This window comes from Dromaius novaehollandiae, chromosome W (genome assembly GCF_036370855.1).
Source record: "Dromaius novaehollandiae isolate bDroNov1 chromosome W, bDroNov1.hap1, whole genome shotgun sequence".
NCBI classification, from domain to species: domain Eukaryota; kingdom Metazoa; phylum Chordata; class Aves; order Casuariiformes; family Dromaiidae; genus Dromaius; species Dromaius novaehollandiae.
The window spans coordinates 17,257,439-17,279,857 of record NC_088130.1 but is presented as its reverse complement, the minus strand read 5'-3'; the positions used below and the strand labels follow the sequence as shown (position 1 = coordinate 17,279,857).

The window sequence follows — 22,419 nt, the reverse complement described above, 5'->3', positions numbered from 1 at the left end:
GCAGAAAGTGTTAGTCTTTATTTGCCATAATATTTGCCCCAAACAAGGCAGTTCAAAACAGGTGTGTTTGTATAAACTTGAGGATTTTTTTCGGTGTCTGCTGGTACATAGCTGCATCCTTCCATATGATTAAAATGTACACAATATATATAACTTTTTGTTTTCATAAATGGTGTTGTTTTATGCTTATATTATTTATTAAAATAAAGAGCTTGCCAGGAAGTGTCGGGCCTGTTTACTGGCTGAGATATAAATAGGAGGTATACTCTACAGCTGGAAGAAAGTATGTGGGAGACTGTCATAACTTTATTGTACTGTTGTGATAAAATATATTTGTCTAAAAGTATAAAAACCCCTCTGCTGTAAATGGCTTTGTTCACTGTCAACATAAAAGGCAAAGGCATGAATTTCTTGCAGATTTTGAAATAGCTTGCAACATTTTCTGTATTTTTATAGGAATTTTAGATATAGAACATGTATGCTAGTCAGTGAATTTCTTGATGTTACAAAGTTCATAGTGAACAAAAATAAATGAAAGTGACATTGAAAGAACAAGCAGAGGCGCAATTACAATTTTAAGTTCGTAATGGCCTAAATAAGCCACAGTAAAGGCATTGAGCATGTCCAGCCTTTGAAATCCTCTCCCAGTATTTCCCTAACCCTGGAGATGCCTGCATTCCTTTGAGGTAGATCCTTGTAATACACTTCTCTTTCTGGACATGATCTTGAAAATTTAAGCCTCTACAGCACTGACTGACTATTTTGCACCTAACTCATATCTACATGCATTAATATTCACAGCCAGGCTTGCCCTTATCATCAATGGAACCAATGCTGGGAAGCACTCTCCCAGCCCCGTTGCCACTTCTAGCTTCCAAAAAATGAAAGCAGAGGAGGTAATATATCCTATTTAACCACTTACCAGAAGATTAGCATGCTTAGGCGGGGGTTGAGTACACCTAGGTGGCTCTCATAATCCACAATGTTTAAGCAAAGGGCAAGAACTGAATACGCATTCAAGTTTTTGACAATCCAGAGCAAGAAAATATATTAAAATCAGTTTTTACTTTGACACAGTAAAAGGTGATTATTTTGAAAATGTTAATTAAATAGAACTGACCTGATCTTCTCTGAGAAACTTCTCAACATCTCCATATCCAGGCACGTATTTGTGTTTAACAACAAGTTCACACCACCGATGTCGAACCTTTGGAAAACAGAAAAAGACCCCTGTATCATATCTCTGTAATTAAGTGCTAGTAAACAATAGATTTCTAACTTTTTTTTTTTTTGCAAAAGGGGTGGCCTGTGAAACATAAAAGGTACTCTAATATGTTAAGCTCCTGTGAAATCCTACTGCTTTAAAATAAGAGCACAAAAGGTTTTAAGGGCAGATGCCATTTTGCCAGTCACATGCCTTGCAACGCCACTGGGTCAGCTGTGCTACACTGTGTGTGTGCGCGTGTGCACGTGGAGGGTGGGTGGGATTTGAAACCCCAAAATACCCAAAGACAAACTACTATTTTTGAATCAGTAAACAAAGCTGTGTATCTGGTGCAGATTTGCAGCATCTTCACCTCAAATTGCTATAAATATTTTCTTCTTTACACTAGGCTAGAGGTTTACTTTCATAATGTTAAAAGGGGTGAGGTGGGGAGAGATTATTGCTACAAACACCTGGAAGAGCCACAAGATACAAATTAAATAATTTCCTCTACGTAAGTGTAAAATCCAAGAGATTAGAAGGTTTAAGTTTACATATAATTCTGTACCAATACTACACCGATGCTAAAAGGATAAAAGTTCGATATAAAAGCATGAAACAGCTTTCAGTGAAGTAAAACACAGTTCTGCCACCATAGCTTTGCCAGGTACTAGATGTTAAGCACCTTGCAAAGGGTTTAAAATCTGTCTACACTTAAAAGAGCTGGACTGTGCTACCAAATGCACATTAACAAAGACAGTTATTAACATGCTGTAATGAAAAGTATGGAAATTTTCAAGCAAATTACTACTGAATAATATAAATAATTTAAATAGTGTGAACAGTGCACCTTTGAAATGCATGCTTTATATATGTTTTTGTTTTAAATTACTGACTTTGTTCTTAATGACTCTTGTGGCATTAGTGTCATCTTACACTGCACCAACGCTTCCTCCGTTGCCAGCAGTGATCAGGCTAATGTTTTATATTCCATTATTAGCTCAGCACTGACCCTAAAGGAAAACAGTTGAGTGCAATAAAACCCTTCCCCCTCCCTTCTGTTCCAGCCTTTGTTCTTACCATCTTTCAGAAGACTGGCTCCTAATAGCAATCAGCTTTTGTAATAAGAGTAAAATGTAAGCAGTTTTAGTATTTTTTGACACGGAGTCTAAACTCCACTATTATCAAGTAATTGAGGTCTCCTGATGATGAGCTCTCACTGTTGAGAATGAAAGTCAGAAAGGAAGGGACTAGAAAGACATTCAGAAGTAAATTGTTGCTTTTGGAAATAAGGGCAGTACTCTCCTTGCCATCCTAGTCCATGCCAATGTTACATCTCAAGAAAGAATTTCACAAACTTATTAATTGAATGATAGTCTCATTAACATGCTTGATTAACAAGTGATGAATGCTCATAGGTCCTGAAAGAGTCCTTTTTTGGGGTAGCTGGTAACTCTTTCCAGCTGACCTCATATAAAATTGTTCAAACACAGCTTCCCAATGAAATAAAACACTGAGGGAATTTGAGTCTGAACAGAGCTTGCCATGACACTATCTAAGACACTGAACAGTTAAAATGCAATGCATGGTAAGGAATGAAAGCTGTCTCTTAAAGATTGTTGCTGACAAAGTAACAGCTGTTAAGATTCCTGCATGTGGAACCAGAACTAAATCCACAAAAGTAAATAGTTTTCCAAGTTTCAACTCACTTTGCTGTAGACGCCCACATCCATAATGTAGACCCTCAAAACTCTCCCCAGCTGCTGCTTCTCCCAGGAGACACTAAACATTTCACCAGTAAATCCTCCGAGGCAATCCAGCTCTGTTAGAGGGCATTTCTCACAGCACCAAGCAGATCCATGCCTGGCCCATACCTTCGAGGTTCACAAATTAAGCATTTCCTTACTTCTTCATCTGCAGGATGAGTTAACCCTCCCTTAACAGAACGCTGTCTTCTGCTACACATTATCCTGTGCAACGCCCTCTCTGCCATATAACAAGAAAGACTTTCTTATGTATCCTCATAGCATGTATGAAATAGGTGAGGAGGAGGCAGGGACTGCGGTGCTTTCCCGTGATGGCTGCCCTTCTGTGTCTCGCGCTCCAGCAGGTACGGCGCCCATCTAGGAGGTGAGCCATCGAGTTCAATTTCCATGTCTGCTCAGGATCTCGGACTGTGTCTTCAATTAGAGTATTTCAACAACCAGACAAACTGGATTCTGAGAATGGGGCTCTCTCGAACCTCCTGATAAAGCTGCTTTTCCCCATATAATTAAAATATTGATTGATCCTAAAAGGGGAAAGTCTGAGAATCTGAGCTGTCTGAAGTATAAGACACCTAAATAAGTACTTTTAATAAGAACTCAGGCACCTGGCTTACACAGTGCAAAAGTCAGCTCATGTAACTTCTGTGGATGTGATCGTAACATCTACCTAGAAATCAGAACAGGAGTTCTCAGTATGAATGTATTTATGTGGTTCTGTTTCTTAATGTACTAATATAGTATATGTCTGCCTTACGCTTTCAGCACTGATTATCTGAATTCCAACTGCTGTGGAAAACAAGGAACAATTAAGCTGCGTCCACTTCCTTAGATCATTCCTTCCTCCATAGGGTTCTCATTCTTGGCAATAAACCTCCTTTAAAATAGTTTACAAGAAAAATATTTATTTGTTGAGTAAAGTTTGAGACTTTCTTTCTCCCTCTCTTTCTTTCTCAGAGTCTTTACAAATCCTGGAACATACCCAAATCTGAGATGCTGGGGATTTGCCAGCTGGGGCAGAAGCAGCATGTCTGTTATCCTCGGATTACACGTTTGCCTCCCATTTTCTGAAAAGCCCCAAAGGCTCTTGAAGGAGAGCAAACTGCAGGAGAACCAGTTGTTATGGAAGCGCTCGTAAAACCAACAGCACCGTCAGTCCCACCAGCTTTCCAGGGACATGCGCTGGGCCCCAGCAAGCAGTGGGCAAAACTGTGCTCTATGTGCATGGTGACCTGGTCAAAATTGGCACTAAAATCTTAAACCCTGAACTGAAAATACCTTAATCGCCCTCCTGCCCTCCCACTCCCCCATGCAGTGTGGCTTGTAGGCTGCCATATACCGCAACTGCAGCTGAAGCAAATGCAGTTGCTTTTCAGATACATGCACTACAAAGAAGTAATTTTTCTAGTTTAAACCCAGCCCTAGATTTATACCACAAACATGAGAATTTTATTCGCATAAGAGGAGGATGGAAAAAAAAAATCTTTCAGTTCCCAACTTCTCATCCAATCCTTAGAGGAGAAGAAGTAAAATGGGCCCCACAGCTCTGCAGCGTAATGAATGCGTCATGTGAACAGGCACTTTTAACAAACCAGTATCAAAAGGAAATTTTGAAAACTAAGTAGCTTGCAGTAGGACCGAGCTAACCATACTGCATCCTGTGTATGCTCTTCTTGGCTTTTCTTTTCCTCCCAAGAGCAAAGACTCAGGGGCAAAAATAAGAATTCATTAGTCTTCTCCAAATTTTCTCTCTGCACATTTCTCTGTGCTCTTCTGCATGGTTCAGAGATGCACACCATATGTCGTTTTGGCTGGTTACACCATAAACAATATAAACTGAACCTGAAAAGTAATTTACAGCAACCCTTCCTGTTACTGCTGGCAGAAAGCACACACTACTTTGTCTGGCTCTTTTATATGTTCCAAAGCCGAAGTAACACCTGTAACCGCCCACCCACCTACACACGCTCTCACTGGTTTGGCAGCTGCAGGGACCTACGTGCCAAAGTTGGGAACAATTTATTTTTTCAGCCTCCGCGTCTAGGCTCAGAGTTGGCCTTCTGAGTCCTCTCAACCAATGCCTGATACTCCTCGGGATGAGGAGTGGTGGCTCCAGGGGCTGGAGGTCTGGCGGGAGCTCAGGTTCCTAATGGATCCTCCTCTCTTGGAAATTGCTCTTTCGTCTGATCCCGCTTTCACAGCTGGTGCTGAGGTTTCCACCAGCATCATTTTAAGTTAGCTGAAGATTGTTGCTCTGAGTTTTGCAAAACACTCCAGAAATTGCAGTATATTGCTGAGGCACAATTCAGCAGTAGGTCCTTGTCTCAGGTATGACATTTGAAAACTGACTGTTTCATAAATATCAGCCACATCAAGTCCCACGTGTTGATTAATATGTCTTGAAGGGACAATACTGCCAGATAGCACTCAGCTCCGACATGTAGGAGCAGCAGCTTATACAAATAATTCTCTGTAATTTCATTTTAAGAAAAATACATGGTATCGCAGAATATTGCTTGCGACTCAAACATTACCTGTATTTTGATAGTGCAATGGAAAATGTTTAGAAACAAAAATGACACTGATTTAGGTTTATTCAGTCAGCTTCAAGAATTTTCACTAAAAATAGACTATCTCAGACATCAAATATGTGGCTTGATTTTCAAAAGAAAAGCTCTCAGGGACATACCTGAAAAACAGTATTTTAAAACTATTTAAAACAGGTCTTGAAGTAAACCGATAATTTTTTGTATCTGACCCAGATGATAAAATACTGATAAAATACCGATAAAAAACAATTCATTTTCTCCTCTCCCTCACTGCAGTGGTCAGACAAGCCTAAAACAAACATCCACACAGAAAGCTTTACGTGTTATATTGTAATAATCTAGCTTGCTCATGTTCTCAGTCATACATATGCAAGCAAGAAATAAATATTTTACTTCTGAGGTCTACAAATAAGATTTAGAAAGCAAGTAATTTAAACCATGCCTTTATGGAAAAAAAAAAAAAAGAAACTAAAGAGTTGTACTAAGTCTTTGGTCTGCAGAATGGGAGACTAGCTTCAGGGAAAATGAGTACGTTTTGCTAATAGCTGGATCCAATTTAAAAGGCGCCATGAGACAACAAATCTAAATCGCAAAACAAAAGCAACATACTTGGAGATCTTAGAAACCGGGGTAATTTAAAATATAGTAAGTGCTGTTGTCCAACAAAATAGAACCTATATTGAAGGTAGGAGGCATACGCGGTCTTTATAAAACACAGGTTCCGGCACTATCGAAAAAAATCACTCCAAAAAGTAGAATCGTAAATGTTAATTAAATAGCCACAGATGCCAGACTCCAGTCTAATTTGCAGAAGAAAAAAATACAATGAAACTTTTTCAAATAACCAAACTGTGCTACTACAGATCAGTTTTAATTAACGAGGAGGAAGCTGGGTATCTCCAGAGCACCGGAATGCTGTTCTGTTCCATCTGAAAGTATTTATCTCTAGTCTCTTCCTATCTCTACATAAATTGGATTCAGCTATTGGATCATTTTCAGAGATAACGAAGGAACAATGTTACAGGCCAATATTTTGGAGAAATAAACAGGTTATTGATTAATGTACAAGAATTACAGTTAAGAATTGCCAATTTGACAATGTTACAGTGGCAGCATGTTTAACAATTTCATTTCTTCCCCTCTATCTTTGCAAACGCAGAGAGATTTAAGAACAGCTGAAATAGTTATTCTTTAACACACCAGCCAGGTTGCACCAGTGACATTTCATTCTACCTAGTCTGAGTTTTGAATGAGTATTCCTAGCTTTTATTCCACAGTACATGGATACTTTTAGCATATAAATTTGGTTTCATGAACATTTAACCAAGCTGGAGCATCAGGAATGCTGAATCAGCTCAGAAGGAGCAAGGAAAAGGCCACGTGCATTACAACTGTGCTGACAGAGTATTGGTTTGGCAATCTGAAAAAATATCGTCATTAGCCAAAAAGCTACTGAATGCAACCAGAATGGATTCATCATTCTTTTGACAAGGACTCTGGAATTGGGTTTGCTGCATATGCCAAGGGCTTGTCAGAAGTAGCCTGAGCAGAGAAGCTGTCTAACAGCTTAAAATGAGTTTATATTTTGGAACAAAAACTCCCGGACTTTTCACAGCAGAAGTTATTTCTCGGGGACCGAGTTGTAACACTCCCTTTGAGAACACTGCAGGACCAAAGAAAATATGGGCCAGACAGAGTTGCAGCAGCAGGCCTCTTTGATAGGAACCTTTTTTCCCTGAGGCCCTTATAGTGTCAGCAAGATTCAATTACACTGTTGTTTCCAATTCCTTTTCTTGAAGTGTAATACTCTTTCTCAGTATTAATTACTTTGTTTTCCAGAGTTATGGTCAAAATTATGATAACCCTTGACACATCAAGAATGGTTTCTGCTAGCTGTACTCATGCTGTGTTTTAACTACTGGGAAGACTTGCAGTGGGAAGAGGAGTGGGAGGACTGGAGCCTCATTGACTTACTAAGCCCTCTTGTGCTCTCCACTGGCTGTCCAGGCAGCTCCGTGCCAGAACTTGCCCCCTTGGATAACAGCCTTTTCCTCCTCACATCCCACAGCACAAATATCTTAGCCCACCGACAGCCCAGCAAATTCTAGCATGGTCATTCAGGAAACCCTAAAACTTTAAAACCTGAAATACATGAACTGGCCATTAAAAAGCTAGCTAAATTCTAATCTTAACACGGGGCATCAGAGTTCGGTAACACTGATGACAATACCGTCCTATTTTAATTCATTTTACTCCTTCTGGTTGGTATTTCTGCAAAGATCAAGCAATTGCATGCTGTACAAGGGGAGCTGGCAATGGGGGAAAGACCTTGCGGGTCCTCTCGCTCCTTCCTCCACCCAGCAGCTCTTTTGGAGTGCTGTAGATAGAGCTTGTGCAGCCACTGCCTCCGTTTAGTAAGGGGAAAGAGAGGGACTGTATGATCGAGCTTTTCAAAAACAAATTCTGTATTCTGCACTTTGGCCAACTGCAGATTGCAGGCACAACTGGCAGCGTTTGAACCTATAACTGCGCAAGTGTGCAAGCAAGTCACGCAGCATGTTCTTATAGCTGGTGCAAGCCTTAATTAGCAATGGATGCAGGACTGAACCTTCCTCTCTGTATAAATTTGATTTGTAGGCATATATTCCCTTCCATCCTTTCACCTCCCCTCCAACTTCATGTTTTAGTTTTAGCATTCATCCATTTCTCCATAATACAATTGAATTTTACTTTAAAAAAGTTTCTACAATACCTAGGCCTTGTTTAAGAGCAACCTGATCAGATCCTTCTTCTCCAAGTCCCCCACACTGTAAACATATGATTCCACTTCCATTTCCAAATAAAACATGTGCTTCTCTACAACCACCATGGTAGTCTCTTTCCTACATAAACATACAGAAGCCTAGGAATCACACAACACCCTGCTTAGAAAAGTCCAAACAGAGCAGAGGGCATCACTACTACTTTCCTTTCATTTGTTATGATTAAAAAGGCGCAGTGACCAAACAGCAGTGTTTCAGGTCAAGATTTATCCTTTGGCAATGAAGTACATGCTGGGAACTTGTTTAGAAAAAAACAAGTGCACTTCTTCCCCCACCTCAGGTTCAGAAAAGGGAGCTCACAATTAGATGATCAGATGCTTTCTCCCCATGCGTGCCACATCTGTGATCAATGACATGTGTGTTCACAGAAGAAAATTTTCCAAAAGAAGGTAGAAAAGGTAGGAGAGCTTAAGAAGCCATGTCTAATCTTTCTTGAAAGGTGGCACAGGCTGCACCTCTCTCCTAGTGTCAAAGCTCTCATTTACGCTAGTGTAAAGCAGTGACTAAATCAGGACGTGTAATTCTGTAATCCCATATGCATTTCAGCCTGCCTTTTCTCTCTCCCGTTTAACAGAAGATTGGCACACAACAGTATCCCATCCCAAGTTTTTGTTCTTCTTTCAGTGTAGACCAATAAAGTGATGATAGGACAGTGATCTATAGTGAGCTTAGATGAGAAGAGGGGAAAAACAGCTAGTACCAGCACCAAGGTAGTGTGACAGCTTTAACAACATCTGCCTGAAGAGAGGCTCCCTGCTGCGCCTGAAGGCTTTTCTCATTGTGTTTCCATTTATGCTGCCATGATCTCCGTTCTAGGGGGAGCAGCTCCTATATCATAATGCCACGCAAGGTAAGGAAATGTTTAACACAGCATGTGAACTCATTTAATTTGAAAAACAAAGATTTTTAAAAATAGGCCTTAATTAAAAACATAAATACACTACTTATACTGAAACCAAATGCTTCCCCTCTCCCCTGCCTTTTTGACATTGCATGTTCAGCACGCTGGAGTGTTAGTGCCTTTCACAGCTTGCAGCAAGATGGAGATGGCAGAAAAGATGTCATCAGCTGCCTTTTTAACAAATTTCCTGGAGATGTATGCTGGGTTTTGCTTTGCTGTGGTGCTGCTAGCTCGCACAAACAGGGCTGTCTTCTGGCCCGGGGCAGAACATAGGTCCCTCGCAATCCCCCGCACCCGCGGGAATGGAAGACGCGCTGGCACCCAGGACTGAGCAGCTCCCGAGCCCAGTACCCCCCATACCTGCCCTCCGACTGGCCCCACAGCACCTCTGCCGCCCACACCTTTCCCCCTAAAGGGTCCGTGGGAGGCTCTCAGTGCAGCCCCGTGGCTCTGGCCGCAGTCCTACTTGCCCCCCATCCCTGTGGCAGTGGAGCTCACTCCATTTCTGAGCCACGAGCCATAGCGGGGTTGGCCACATGCATGAAGGCACACGGCTGGTGAACCAGTAAGGACGGCAATCATGAGAGAACAGGAACAGGTCTCAGTCTCCAGTACAACCTCACATCGCTGTCCCCAGCAAGAAATACCCAAGGGACAAGTGCCATACATTCAGCAAGATGCAATGGGGTGGGCACACGTACATGTCCCAACTGACACCTCATCCAAAATACGTAACAGGATTACAGCAACTGCCTCTCTCAGTCTCATACACAACCCCTTCCGAATGCCCCCGACACCTTATCCAGAATATCTATCTCCAGTGATGTTTATAATACTGCTGGTATCACCATAATTTTTTTGCATCAACACCATGAATGATGCCCGTCATTACTGTGCTCTCTAGCTGGCTATCCTGGCTGAGTCTGCCTGGAGTTTTTACCCATACAGTGTTTGTATATATATTTCAACACACAAGCTATTTATAAATGCACGTAAAAACATGCTAGGCTTATAAAACCAAATATTGTAGTGGGAAAAAGCACATAAACACCCTTACATCTGAAGCAGAAAACCAGCTCTTTCGGAGTTTGATGTCAAGCACGGCAACATTCTGTTACCAATTACTATTAAATTATAATTCCTGCTCAGCAAAAGCAAAGGTTGCTGCAAGTAACGACACAACAGCAAGCTATTCCCCTTGCTTATACTCCTCTCTCATTCCTTCTCCTTCTATCTCCTCCTTCCTAACTAGAGGCAAAAAAGTGCCTGCCTTTCATCTCTGGCCTCCCACAGTGACTGTGGTCCAAACATTTGTTGTTTCCAGGCAAGATTACTGTCAGAGACAGACTCTGGAGCCGAATATGAACATGAGACACAAATTCCAGGCAATGAACAATGTGGCTGCCTGGCTTTTCCATGGTTTAGGCCACAGCCAGCCTATCCAGCCTGTGCTCACATCCTTCCAACTGTGCATAGTTTAAAGCTTTGGTTCCAATTTTCAAAACAATTAAACATGAGATTTTGACTCCAAAGACAAAGACCTTTCACATCACTCTCAAACAACCCTTCCTCTGCCCTGAAAAAAATCTTAAGAGAAATGTATCTTGATTTTATAAAGCCAGAAGAAACACATACTCATTCCTGCTTTAAGAACACCTAAGTTTTACTCAATGTTTCAGTTTTTTGAGCTATCTTCTCTCCTTTTGTCCCCTGCCCCCAAGACTACCACAGCCCCTGCTGCTTAGGATAATATTTACCCCATGTGGAACACAGCAAGAGTCCTCTCCAGGGCGCTTCAATCCCAAAGGGATTCAGATGGCAGACAGCTGAAAAGACGACAGCAGAATATTACCCACACAGTAAGTCAGTGACTCAGCAACAGGACCAGATCTTTGTGGCAAAGGCAGTGACGGCAGAACCAGCTATGGTTAGTAATTTTGAATTGTCCTATTTCTTGTGCTACTCAGACCTCGTATACTTATGGCATGCCAGATTTTTTTCCTACTCTGTGGTCCCACCCAGGCATAACTGGTATCAGCAGTCAGTCTTCATACAGAAATGAGAAGTACTAAGTGAGCTGTTTGGATGCACCATCAAAATCAGTTTATATGTAATAAAAAGTATCTTCAGGATTTACTCAGAGCTTAAAAAAAAAAAACAAAAAAACCCCCAAACACAGAAGGTGCCCCATGCAAGCACAAACATGCCTACAGTTTCATAACGAAACAATCAGGAAAGACTACTCCAGATAGCTAGGGGCTTTTGTTTGTTTGTGTTTTTAAACACTGCATCCTCCTTGACATCCTGGCAGCTATGTCAGCGCTATCATGTATATGCAAACAGAGTAACCTTTTAGATCTCATGGCAAGGCCAGGCCAGGCAGTTTGTATTACAGAGCTACATTTGTACCACCCTGCACAAAAACACTCCCTAAAATTCCAAATAAAACAACTTCACCCAATTCAGGACACCTTCAAGGTGGATTCTGGAAGTCCAGGGGACTCTGTCACATCGTTCTCCTTTCCAGACAACAGACTACAGAAAAGCAGGAGCAATCTCCAACTCCTTCTTCCGTGAATTGTTTGGAAAAACAGTAAAAAGCAATTCTGTATTTGGGTCCCTCTTACTAACAGCTCCCTCCTTTTCCAAAGTCTCACTAAGTCGTTGGGTTATCAGATAAGGAGTAAATTAAGTGCCGAAGCCAGTTAGAAAATTAACCCTGATGTAGGGGACAGTAAGTGAACGGCACCGGTAATGACAGCAATTGGGGACTTGGAAACTTTTGTTAATGCCACCCAGCAGCAAGTGAGATCACTTGGAACAAACGTGTTTCTGTTGGCTCCTGCCAGCGTTTGAGATCAGGAGCGCTGACTGGTGCAAAGTTATTTCGAGTGCTCCATAAATCTTGCACTCCGAACATGTCCCTCAGAGAGCTAACGCTGATCGAGGGATTTTCTGTTCTTCAAAGTGGCCGGAAAAGCCCCCATATTTTGCATGCAACAACAAACCCAAATTAAAGCTACTTGAGATTATCCTTTGAGCAGTCTTACAAATCCATCCGAACACATCCACTGTGCTACAACAGGCACAAGAGCCAGAGACAACCCCTGGGGACAATTCCCACTGCTGTTACTGGAAGTGTTTTTCCTCATCTTGTTCCAATTCTTTTAGCCTCACACTACATTTTGGGCTTCTACTTTGGAAAGCACGTGCCATATTCCTCAAAGCTACCTTTTTCAAAGTTCTTTTCATTGGGGGGGGGGGGAGGGGGGAGGGGAAATGTGAAAAACTGTCTTTACCAATGATAATACTGATATCGATACTCTCTTCCCCAAAGAGCCTGCAAACCACATGTAGATGCAACACTAGCACAAACATCAAACCAGATGAAGACCTCATACAATCAAGATCACAAGTGCCTTTTGACAAGTGGGGGGCACATATCTCTTTTGCAGGAGATGGAGTTACTCTACTGTGCTCTGCTATTATCCCCTTTCCTGGTGAAACTGGAAAGGATTTTTCTATGACAGTAAGATGCTCTTTACCAGTATTTGCCAGAGGAAGTATAAGGAGACAAAGCAGGGCAAAACTTTGTAAATCCTGACAAACATACTCTCCTACACAAAATAAGGCATCTCTCGCTGACTTGGGTTAAAGCTAAGGAATCATCTGTCTGTTTAAATATGAAATAAATAGATCAGAAGATAGCAGAAAATAAGTAGAAACAAGCAAGAAATTACTGTATTCACTTTATTTTTCCCCCTGAAGAAAGAAGTGTCCTGTAAAATGGTCACTAGTTCAAGCTGATTATCTTTTTCCTTTATCAAATTGGTGGTTCACACCAACCATGACATCGGTTACGGATACAGACCAAACAGGTATCTCCCAGCTTGGCTGCAATGACACTACCTTAAGCCCGCCTCCCTGTTTCTCCACGGCCCAGCTAAGAAGGCCTGGCCAGACTGTGGAGGTATTTGCAACACATTGCTAGTTTTATTGAAAAGCTGGAGATTGCTCCTGAATCCCTGCCCCAAGCACATCCTGTGAGGGACGACTAGCCCACTGGCTGCGCTGAAAGAAGAGCTCACTAAGTGCCTTTTCTGCTTGGTAGCACGGACTGACCTTTCCCTGCCAGTCCCCTTTTCCATCCAATTTTACACTATACTCCAGAGAGCTTTGTTCCATAAGGGTGCCTTCTAACAATGCTTAATGACAACCTGCAGGACAACTGAATAATACAGCGCAAGAATGTGCTTAACTTACTGCAGTGACCATCAGACGGGAAGCAGCAAGACAGATATTGCATTGTAATTCATTTGTACTTCTGTGTCTGCCAGTTTTTCACGGGCTAGGAAAGATCAATGAATCGAAGTTATTCTGCTCTAAACACAATTCTCACTACTTTAAGGACAGCAGGCACCTTGTATGGTTTGTATTAGCATGACTGGATTTCTGTCAGTGAAATAAGATGCCACCACTTTATAGCCTCGGTCTCATAGGCAGACCTCATGCACAATGAAGTAGTTGTGTGAGAATGGCTTTATGCCACCCACCTGACTTACGATATTATGATCTTAACTCATTTTACTCACATTTTCTGCAAAAACAGTTATAGTCTCTCCTCTTTTCCTCTCCCAAAATATACCAGGTTATGATCATGAATACAGGGAAAGCATTATGAACGTGAAGAGCATTACAGCCAATTTGCTGAGGAAAAAAAAAAAAAAAAACTAACAAAGCAGCTTTCCATATGCTGTGCAGGCAAGATATTTTACAAAAAAGTGATGCCTACAGTAGGAAAGAAAGAAAAGCGAACTCTACTGTGAAAATGCTGGGGAAATGCATCACAAATCTTTCTGCTTCATTCACACTCCATACTTTTTATCACTAGGTCTTACATAGTTCAGCAAAAACACTCGCAGAAATATTGTCAAGACTTAAACAGGACTCAAAGATTCACACACATTTATTGCCCTTCTCCTATGGCTACCTTAGTGATTTTTTTCCTGTCACTTTTGTTACTGTGCAAGGCTACTTGCACATCCTGTAATCTTGTGTGCTGTGTATTACAGGCCTCTCCCTGACCAAAACGAAGATTTTAGAGAGCCAGTAATGGAAGTAACTGTAGGGTTGCTAGTTACAGAGTCACTGTTTGTTATCCAGAGCTGTCAGTGCTGTCTTTAGATATTTATAACTAATTCCACTTTTTTTTAACTATAAGTCCTCAACAGACTATGGTAAAACATGGTAAGCTTGCATAATCATATCAAAAGAGGTATCATCAAGATTAGGAGGACTGAAACAAACTTTCAAACAAACTTTCCAAGTAGACCAATTCTCCAGGTTCTGTCAGAAGCTAGATCTTGATCAAATTAACTATCTGTGTAAAATGGCCACCTCAGATCAACCAACCAACCAACACTCCCTACCGACCCACCTTTGATTCTGTTATCTTACTTCAGGGTCTGATGGCAACTGTAGTTTCTTTATAACATATCCCAGTTCTCCTCAATCAGCTACACTTCCAGCTGGACTTCATCATCTTTGATTAACTGCAGCCAGCCAATTTCTATAATGCCTCTCTTGGACACCAGAGATGTGGTATATCACAGGAGATGTAGCCTGTCTATGAACTATCATATTATGTAGCAGGAAGCAGCAGAGCAAGGAAAGAGGGAATGGGAAGAAGAAACCAAGGACACAATCACTCTTCCATGCAATTGCCTACCACTTGTCAGACGAAGTGAGAGACATGATAGGCTCAGGGCATCGAGAATTGATGAAAAAATGGCTTTAAACTTTGAAAACGTCATTGCTCTCAAAACGTTGTTTAAAGATATATTGGGATATGCTCAATTCAAATAATTCATGTTAGTGAATTTACCTCTGGAAAACAAACTTGTAGTTTCCTGCTTTCTCAGATGTTCCAAGGTCTGAATGGTAAACAGACAGTGAACTCACGATTACTTACAGAAGTGGACTGAACAAACAGGAGGGAGCTGCAACTCGTGCTGCTATGCAGATGCCCTAGGAGCCTCCTGTGGCAAGGGGCAGGCCAGTCTGAAATGTGGTTAGACAATCACAATCTCACCTCTGGCCCTGGAAGGCTCAAAGGTCACTATTACAAAAAAATATGGTTTTGATTATGAATCAGAAATATGTTACCTAACCTCTGACTTTTTGAGTGAAGCATTTAAATGAATGCCTGAAGGAATTTAAGTCACTGTCTGAAGCTACAGAAGATCAGCAGTGAGACCCCATTTGAAAGAGGAGGGGAGCTACCCTGAGTCACTCCGGGCTGTGGAAATCCCTGGGCAGATACAGCACGATCTCTCCTTGAGGAGCCTAGTCACCACTTAGATTCTAGGCGAAGACTGACTCACCTCCTCTCTTCTCTTCTGGCTGGTGCAAAGGAACCAAACCAAGGCAAATAACCTGCTGCAAACTCTCCTCTCCTGTCTGGAGTGAGGTGTAGCCCTTATGCTGGAAAGCCTGGATACGCGTGTGCTAACTGGCAATGAGTACCACCAAATACTGCTCTTGGCGATCTTAGCTGAATTAGAACAAAACCTGTGTATCGCTGCGGGCAGATGCTGCCAGACACATGCAGTTTTAGGACGCCAAGTGTGTTGAACTGTAAAGTCAAACTAAAGATATTTCAGAAAGATTTTTTACATATATATATAAAAGCTTCAAGAAACGGGAACCAGGACATCCCACGCTGTATTCGCATAGGACAATAAAAAACACATACTCGAAAAGGTGAGATTATTCAAATTCTTTACATTTTTCGCATTAGTCATACAAAGCTTGGAGTGTTCTACCATTGCGAGAGTACTCATCACATCATATAGATCATATAGTCCCTCTGATGCTGTAAGAAAGCCATTTAGCTATCCGCCAATACATATGGGGAAAGCCTTCCAACTCCCAAGGGTGCATGCAACACTTCACGGACAATTTTTAAGTGTCAAACTTTGTTTAAAAAAACACAGACTACTTCATAGTGCACCACTCTCACCCATTGCTGGCCCTATCGATGCTAATCCATAGCATAAAATTAATGTGAACATAAACATTACTTGTCAAAAATAAGAGAACACGTTCTTATTTCTTATTCTGTTCTGGATGGAAAACAACTGACAGCCTTACTTATAAAAAAATCTGTGACTAAAACCTCTGACATTGACAGAGTTTTCTTTTTCACTAGGTTGCCTGCAATTTTTTATGCCTGAATTTTTAATGATCAATTTCTGACATTTAGTTACTGAAAACATTTGAACTCCAGCAACACAACTGGATGACTATACCTGATTAATGTCTCCACAAATCAAATTTAGACATGAACAGCTCAGCCAGAAGCTTGGACTGCGGTTCTTTGTTCCTGGGTCATTACAAGAAAAATCCCTGCTGCACATACTGGAGTTAGAGACATGAAAAGTTCCTCCCTCAGGTACATGAAGGCATATAAACTAACATTCCCTTTAAAGGACTGTAGGTGACTGTGATCTGATGACTGGTAAAACACTAACGGTAGTGTTATCTTAGTTGTACTTCTCAAGGTCCACTAAGCCCTTGGTTTCACCTTGTAAAATAACATGGAGATTATGGCCCTTTCACTGAGGCCATAATTTTGCTTTTAAAAAAAGAGAAAAATCCAAGAGATCACTTATATACCTTTATGTGACATTGCAAAGAAGAAAGAAAGGCATGAATGTGGAGAGAAAGAAAAAAGTGGAGAAACCTAAGCCCTTGGTCAGGTGCTCACAATTCACTGGCACGAAGCAGCAACACCAGAGCTATTGCTTTGATCTACCTCCCTAGTTATTCCTCTTCCCGTTATAGAACCTTTGACATTTCATTGGTATTCAGATGCGATTAAAATATATCCTAATTCCTATAAATAGAAAAGTTGGTTCAAGTACTAATTAAAAACAAGCCTGGCATTTGGAAACTCATATCAACAAAAAAAATAAAAAGGTGCAATAAACAACAACAGTTGAAATGTTGCCCATTTTTCTGAGAAAAAGGTAGACCTCTGTCCTATGGATCTTTTCATTAGTATTTGGATTTCTAAGTGTTTATAAGAATCCACCTAGCAATTTCAGTGTAAGAAAGTAACAAGACAGAATTTGCTCTCCTTCAATTTTAATTACTGCCATAAAATTCCAATTATAACAGGGTAAGTCATGCACACTGACCTTCCGCAGTCTTCACAGTAGTTTTTAATTAAATAGAAGTTGAGTATCTTGTTAAGTTTACCATGCTCTTTCATTGTACATTAGTTTGATTATATGCTCCTTAATAACTAGCCCTTTTTATTTATACAGCTACACATCCTTTATTTTCACGACTGGTTTCATCTTCTCATCTCCCTTCCTGCATACTATCCACTTGAAGCAAACCCTTACTCATCGCAAGGGTGCCTACAACCATAAGTTCTGCTGCCTTAATTATCACAACTCTCCCGCTTGAGAAATCCACCGGACTGCAACAAATAGCCAGCGCTGTGCGTGGCAGTAAGGATTTACTGGTTTGGCCCTTAAGACATTAAGCCCTTTGGAGCAGGGATGCTATCTCATAGATGTGTGTGATGGGGAAGGCACATTTACGGTATCATATAAAACTGTTTTCTTAAGTGACTGTTAACATCTCTGGCACTTACTAGCTGCAACTGTAAAGAACTGATTCCTCCTTGAAACTCAGGCCCAAAAGCAGAACATACTGCACTCTCTCTGGAAGGCAAACTCTTCTAAATCCTGAATAACACTTAGGAGAAACAATATGGACTGACCATGTAGAAGAATCTTAGACCACAACAGACACATGGTTGCATTTGGAGACAATACATGTAACTAAAATGAGCCAAGTTCTAAATATACAGTCAGCATTACATAGCAAGAAGTTTAACATTTGAATGAACATGCTACCTAAGGTATATGTAAAATTATATATAAAATCTATGCTGAGTTGTCATCTATTGCTAAGGTCTGCAAACACACCTGGACCTACACAACACACACACACAGAGTGAGAGAGAGAGAGATACACTGAGTAACTAAGGCATTTGAAGATGAAACAATATTCAAATCAAATATATGTGGTTTTAGTTTTAGACAAGGAAGAAGGGATTCGAATGAGTCTGGATCCTAGTGGAATACTATTATTCCTAGTCAACAACGCAATGACTCATTTTAGGGTGATTTTTTTAGTGATTTACCTCCGCATCCTGCTCACCGAGCTTGTATGTTTTCTCTAAGCATTGCAGTGTTCTAGGACATAACGTCTTCTCTTCCAAGAGAGACTCCAGCAGTAAGACCAGCTGGTCCGGGAGAAGCTAGGAGGAAAATAAATGCCTTGTGAGAATAAAGCTGTGCATACTGAGCAATTAAATGGAAACAAAGCAAAGAGGACAAGACTGTGATAACCTGTGCAATTCCAGCATGTGCTTGAAATATGGCGAGAACTTCTACTTGATTTCTGAAAAACCTCAGGGTTTACGTCTCTGTATTCTGAAAGACTGGGGCCTAATTAAGACTCGTTTTCCATGCCTTTCACTACTATATTTAGATCGGATCAAAATCATGTTTATCTTATTGAAACATTATCATAACTTATTAAGCTAAAAATCTTTATGGAATACATATGCTAAGTAATTCCATTTTATCCCTTCCAAGCCCAAACAAAATATGAGACGAATTTATAGTTCATTATTTCAGGGATCAACCAGACATACAAATGTATAATTGTAAGAGTGGCATTTTTATCTATTATATGAGCAATTGCTTGGTATTCCTACAGTAAACAAAGAAATACAACACAAGTATGTAACACACAAAACAATGACTGTAACAACACATTTTGAGGTGTACTCTAAGGCACTCTTCTAGTGCAAAGAATCAGGAGCCATCCAAAGCTACAGTGAAAAGAAGGCATGGATTTTACATCTGTGGCGCACACAGTATATATATGTGAATACACTTAGCAGTTAGTTGCTGTGACTCCAAAACCTAACATTTTCAAGTTGAACCTAATGTAGCCTGAAAACAAAAAGCGTAAGTCTGATGTAGCAAGTGCTTAAGTGCTCTGTTTAATAGGCTTATTGGATGAACAAATAAATAATTCAAACAGAGCTCAGAGAGAAATTATACCAGCTGCCAGGAAACATGCATTGGAAATTCAGGGTTCAGAAGGAGCAGTCAGAAGTTCGTTATATGCCCCTAAGCTTTCCCCACTATTCATCATTGTGGAGCACCACAAGAGGAAGGGGGAGGGAGGCAGGACGTGAATTTAAGCTTTTGCATGCAAAAAGAAACCAGAATCGCTCATTTTTAATATTCTCCAGACAGATTAATGAAAAAAAAAAAAAAGATATCCTGTTATTTCAGCATGACTGCCAATTTTTATCATGTTTGGAGACTCTCTACTCCTGCCTCATGGCCCACAACCCTCCCTCCACCTTTTTGGTGCGCTGATCAGGTCCAAAGCAAAGTTGGACACAGAGAAGACCTCTTCCACTGGCCTCTCACAAGCAGATACCACAGCTGCGGCTGCCTCCGTGGACTGAACGAGCCCGCACCCCTCATCTCCGACAGTAAGTCCGGGAAGATATCAACGATCTTCTGCTATGTCTTAACCCATAAAGATTTTGCAGTTAAGTAAATAAACAACCTGGTATTTTCTTTCCTCTTAGTCTGACATAATTTAGCACTAGTACCTAAATCATAAAAAGGAGGGAAATAGATCTCCTTAATAGGATTTTAACGATTTGGTTTCCTTGCAACGCATTCTTTTATTACTAAAGTCGTATTCTTGGGGACTGAAAAAACCCCTACGTCTTACTGGCTCTAACTGGAACATTTTCTAAGTGCTATCCAAGCCTGCCAACAAAATGGAGTTGTTAAAAATAGTCAGACATTTAAAAATATTTAATATTTCAGTTTTAGGACAACTACTAAAATGCCAACTTGAATATTTATTGCACCGTCCAAGAACAGCTGCTTGGGCGGGGGGAGAAGAATACTTTAAAAAACAGAACAGGGAAGGCTTCTGGGAAATGGCTCTGCTTGGAAACTGAATTCATTTTGAATGCTAATAAAATCTGAAATGTTGCAGAACACCACACACAGAAAGGTAACTTCTTATTTAGAAAGCTTTCACTGCTAACTACAAAGACAGCAGAGCCTTACTTAATTTGCAGAAACTGCTGAAATACATACATATATGCTCGAGAAAGTACAGAACAGCTTAGAGTTGTTATTTCATAATATATCGTCAGTATAATTGTTATACGGGTTCGCCCACAGAAAGCTATTGTTTAAGATAATATTAGGGAATCTAACTGAAGCCAACAAAAGCACAGAAGTAAAGCAGCAGCCATGTCCTTAATTTACCTCTGTCTTGGGCTGCATTATGGGTGAAGAGTTTTCAGGATTATAGTTTAAATTCTATCAGTTTGTATGTGAGACAGCAGAGAAAAAAAAATCTGAGACCACGGCTTCTGTTATTTTCCCACGTTCTAGGTACCCGAGACGAGACTTTACATACTAGCTTGCAGCTCCTGGTTTAATTAAAGGCCACGTTAAGAGCTAGTGAACATGGGTGCGGAGGGTGGGTGCATTAGCAGAAGAAATGCTGACAGACCTGTAACCAAAGTGGCACTAGTGGGCGCAGCTATAACATTTTGTTCTTTCATTTACTTCCAACAAAAAATACAGGGAGGAACACATTTTCTTTCATTTCTTCCCCTCCCTGCAAATAAGAGGCTCTGCCCAAGAGAAAATGTATCCTGAGCAAAGACGGGGAAAGCTCAGGAGAGGTTTCAAGACACGGACTACTAAAAATTCCTTTAAGGTTTAAAGTTCTTCTGCCCTCTTTTCCCCAAATAGAGCAATATGAAAAATACTGTCCCCAAAGCAATTTATTAAAGATTGTTTATAACTCCATAAAATTGCACTAGAAGTTTTATTCAACTAAACACACCCCATTACTTTTTGTTTCCCTCACCAGCGTCCTTATTTGTCCCAGCCACCTGTTAGGTCTCATTTTTCACATAGAATTGTTTGGGGTGCATGCTGTCAATTTTCCACTTGTTTGGCTCGTGCTTAGTACAAAGGAGCCCTTGCTTTAGGTGCTACCAAAAGATAAATGCCGGAGAAAACAAAAACAAATTCGGTTTCAAGTATTTTGAAACCATTTTCCTTTATGTGAATTCAGATTCTGTGAATGCATCTCAAATATCTAACAGCAAAAATACACAAGGTAGCTGTAGCAAAATACGGCAGGATAAACATCACTGTGTCAACGTATATTTTCATGCCGAAAACACTTACTGAAAACCACCATAACACCTCAAACACAAAATTTCAATCTTCCTGTAAAAAACCAAAAAACAAAAAACTATGAACTGCATGGGGGAACGCTGCATAAAAATGCTCAAATAGACATGATTGTTGAAGTAGATCACTTAGACGAGGAAATGCCGCTATTATCAAGAAACGGTATCTACAACGTGAATCGAGCACTTTGTATTATGGCTACGATTGCTGCAATGCAATCTATTTATACTGTAAAGTAGTCTAAAGCTCTCGTCCCAACCCATGCCTGCCGCATGGAAATCATATTACTTTCACAGGGTTCCCCCTCCTCCAATTGTGTGTACTGACACTACGAAAAGAGAATAAATTAATGTTTTGATCAAGCACACCAGCGTTTTTTTCGTCATGGCCCATAAAAACTAAACAACATCCCCACTCTAAAGCTGTATCTCAGCGCTGTATACTTTATCTTGCCCTTAAGACTGCACAACCTCTCTTGCAACTCTTCAGCCTTCCAAAAAAGTTTATTTTGTTTTTCCACTAAATAGCAATTTCCCCGCTGCTTCTCATGTGTGAACTGGTATGGTGGTTTTAAAGTTTGAATAATGAGGCTGCTACCTCTGACAGAAACTTGAAAAGACCCGGAGTATCCAGACTAATTCTGTATTTGAAAAAGGCAAGATGAAAAAATAAAAATAGGTAATCAAATTGAAAATATAACTGAGCCTGTTATCAAAGCAACGTCATGCTGAGGTTCAATATACACTAAACATCTGGGAATTAGGAAAAGGAAACTTTTGTATTTTATCCATATCGGTACACAAGACACTCAGAGCATTATACTGTGTTAAAAGAATATCTCA

The 22,419-nt window shown here is 40.6% G+C and overlaps 1 protein-coding gene across 8 annotated transcripts in view; it reads right to left on the bottom strand.

Moving 5' to 3' along the window:
• AOPEP (aminopeptidase O (putative)) overlaps positions 1-22,419 on the bottom strand; it is a 204,350-nt gene that overhangs the window by 5,598 nt on the left and 176,333 nt on the right. For 3 of the 8 annotated variants that reach the window (XM_026092442.2, XM_026092441.2, XM_064500549.1), the window contains 2 exons: positions 18,460-18,576; positions 1,121-1,207 (listed from right to left, as the gene is read on the bottom strand). In XM_026092442.2, the coding sequence (XP_025948227.2) occupies positions 1,121-1,207; positions 18,460-18,576 (204 nt within the window). Of the gene's footprint in view, positions 1-1,120; positions 1,208-10,996; positions 11,066-18,458; positions 18,577-22,419 lie in introns of those variants that run through there. The other 5 variants (XR_010385755.1, XM_064500551.1, XR_010385753.1 and 2 more) reach the window with 4 other exon arrangements.